This window comes from Fragaria vesca, linkage group LG6 (genome assembly GCF_000184155.1).
Source record: "Fragaria vesca subsp. vesca linkage group LG6, FraVesHawaii_1.0, whole genome shotgun sequence".
In the NCBI taxonomy this organism is placed as follows: Eukaryota; Viridiplantae; Streptophyta; class Magnoliopsida; order Rosales; family Rosaceae; genus Fragaria; species Fragaria vesca.
In genome coordinates this window covers 31,407,278-31,410,682 of record NC_020496.1, presented here as the reverse complement: position 1 = coordinate 31,410,682, position 3,405 = coordinate 31,407,278, and the positions used below count along the sequence as shown (strand labels likewise).

Here is a 3,405-nt window from a genome sequence, read left to right as displayed (position 1 = left end):
TCGTCGTCGTCGTCGTCGTCTCTCTCTCTCTCTCTCTCTCTCTCTCTCTCTCTCTCTCTCTCTCTCTCTCTCTCTCTCTCTCTCTCTCTCTCTCTGTTTCTCATCTCTATAATTGTGTTCTCTATCTTATGTCACGGACTCACGGTCTCACCAGTACACCTGTGTTCTCTATCTTATACTCATTCTCTTTCTCTTTCTCAAGTATAAATATTCCTCCACTGTCCACTCATCTTCAAGTTTGATAATTGTGTAATAGATCGATCTGCATCCAGATATGTCTCGAAAGGAATCATGCTCTTCTCGAGAGTTGAGAGTCGAGAGTCGAGACCACTACTTTTCATTGGGATACACCTCGAGGGAATTACTTCTCTTCCGGATATCATTTCAATTTTTTACAGATATTTTTTTAATATGTCGGTGATATATCGAAAATATCATAAATGTCAGAGATATTTCATAAATATTGGTGATATTTGACGATATTTCCTAAATATCAGGGAAATATCGTAGATACGGTGGAAGATAAGATATTGACCCTTATAGATATATCGGTCATTCGAAAAAGGGAGACATCAGAGGATATATCGGATATATCGTAGAGATTTTAATCCTTGGTTGGGCCCACAGAAAAAGGGCAAAATGGACAAACTGCATTCAATTTCACCAAAATCATTAAGGTTAGGAGGTTGTGATGGGAACGGAGATGTGTATCGATATGGGGGAAGAATGATCAGAAAGATTATTTTTTCAGAATTTGACTTTCTTCTTGATGTCACGTCATCACTTGACGGAGGAATTGGATGGAGAACGAATTGCATTCAATCCCACCAAAAATCATTAAGGTTAGGAGGTTGTGATGGGAACGGAGATGTGTATCGATATGGGGAAAAATGATCATAAAGATTATTTTTTCGGAATCTGACTTTCTTCTTGATGTCACGTCATCACTTGACGGAGGAATTGGATGAAGAACGAAGGTTTAGACACTACTGATGAAAATTAAGAGTCGATGGGTGTTTTTGATAAAATTGAAAGAAGAATGATTAACATGATGATCGACCTAAAGTTAACAGGAGTAAACTGAAATTAGTTCCAGATTTTATAAAGGAGAAAGCATTAATCGTGATTAATATCGTGATTAAATATTAAGTACAAGTAAACCAGTTTTTTAAACTATACGGGCTAGACGGAGCCCATGCATGGCTAGGCGGTAAGGGCCTAATGGGCTTGTCGGGTTAAGGGGTCCCACCTTCAAAAAAAAAAAAACTCACTCACTCACTCTGCCCTCTCTGTCATTTTGGCCACTGAAAACTCACTCTCCAGCTTGGCGCCAAATTTCTCCAATGGCGGCCTGCAAAACCCTAATCCACACTTCTCTCTCTTCAATCCGTTCCACTCTCCGGCCCCAATTTACCCCTCTTCTCAATCTCCGCTTCTCTCCTCTCCTTTCCGTCAATAAAGTTACTCTCTTTCTCTCTCTAGAAATTTCTACGCCCAATAATCACCACCGTCTGATTCAATTTCGTGCCTTTAATCAAATCTAGGGCTCAGACTCTCCCAGAACAACGTCCCTCATCGGCCGCACGCTTCAATTGCAGCAGCAGAAGCCGCAGATTTCGAAGCTCCGTCCCCAATTTCCGAAACCCTAGATCCGCCGGAGTCACAAGACACGGTGGAGCACCTCCTCACGCACCGGGACGACGTCGTGAAGCTCATGAAAATGGAACGCAGAGGGTCTGTGGCTGCTGAAGGCGTCGCTGTTCCTCTGTAGCGGCTTAAGGCGTCGCTTATGCCTTATGTGCCTTCAATCCCAAGGTTTGATGGCCATTACGACCATTGGACCATGCTCATGGAAAACAACACACCAATATTAATTAAACCGCAGGAAGTTTTCCATAGCATGCTCCATTGGTTATAATGACCATCGAACCTTGGTATTGAAGGCTGCACAAAGTTATGAAGAGGGGCCATGGCGGCTGAAGGCGTCGCCGTTCCTCTGTGGCGGCTAAAGGTTTGATGCCGTATCTGCCTTTTGGTCCCAAGGTTTGATGGTCATTACGATCACTGGACCATGTTGATGGAGAACGTCGATGCCGTCCAAAGATTATTGGTGTGTTGTTGAAATTGGGGTCAGTGAACCAGCAGCAGAAGACCTTGGAGGAAATGAAGTTAAAAAATCTGAACACTGAGAACTGCCTGTTTCAACAACACACCAATATTCCATATACCGCAAGAAGTTTTCCATAACATGCTCCATTGATTATAATGATCATTGAACCTTAGTATTGAAGACTGCACAAAGTTTGATTATGTTGCCATATGATACTTGCTGCTGCAAATTGAAGAAGAATTTCTGGAATCAAAGTACTTGTTTATTGACTGATCAACTTGCTTAAATAGCAAAACAACAACTAAACTAAGACTCCTAGACTCAAGGGATCGGATACTCCTAGACCTAAATAATTGGTCAGCACAACTAATTCCCGAGCTAACTCCCTTTAGATTAGGACTACCAATCTACCATGCACAACTATTCAAAACTACGACCTAATAACAAACTCTTTATCGCTTCTCTTGTACAAGGATTGGATCCCTAGTATCTTGATACGATTAGAGATCATGACATGACATTTTTGTTTTTTGCTACTAAACAAAAATTACACAGAATCGCCTTAGGGCAACCCGCTCCAAAGAGATTAAAGTTAATTAATTGCATTCCCGATCATGATATGACATTGTTAATGTCGTGGTTATGCATTTTCATGATCTAGCTATAGGAAAAAAATTTAGCGAACATATTGTTGACTAATATTCTCTAATTGCAAGGTCCTGCTAGTTTCTCTTCTGCATCAAAGACTGCATGATTTCCTTGACCACCTTCTCAGATCTGCCATCAATCCCACTAGCTTTCCTAGCCTCTTCCCCAACCTTTTTAGAACAACTCCTCACCTTCTCATGTTCCATCAGCTCCACAATCTTATTTCTTATCTCTTCAGCACTCACCAACCCTTCAAGTCCCCAACCCCATTTCCTCTCCCATATCCCTAACCCTGCCTTCTCCACAATCTCAGCGTTCACGCTTTGATCCCCATGTTGCGGCCACGCCAGCACCGGAATGCCTTCCCGGGCCGCTTCCATAACCGAGTTCCAACCGCAGTGATTCACAAACCCTCCAATGGCTGGATGTTCTAGAATATCCTGCTGGCTTACCCAAGCTTTCAATACAATGCCCTTGTTCTTTGTTCTCTCCATAAATGACTCTCCCACCATATCACTCACCTCTTGTATATCATCCTTATCAACTTTACTAGTCTTCAGTACCCACAAGAACCTATATCCACTTGTCTCCAACCCTTTTGAGAGCTCTCTTATCTGTGAATCCGACATAGCTGTTCTGCTTCCAAA

General features: G+C 42.2%; 1 protein-coding gene across 1 annotated transcript; it reads right to left on the bottom strand.

The window, feature by feature from the left end:
- Positions 1-2,832: 2,832 nt before the first annotated feature.
- Positions 2,833-3,387, bottom strand: LOC101310149 (hydroquinone glucosyltransferase-like). The gene has a single exon (XM_004306061.1). The coding sequence runs from the start codon at positions 3,385-3,387 to the stop codon at positions 2,833-2,835; it is 555 nt and encodes a 184-aa protein (XP_004306109.1).
- Positions 3,388-3,405: the final 18 nt, after the last annotated feature.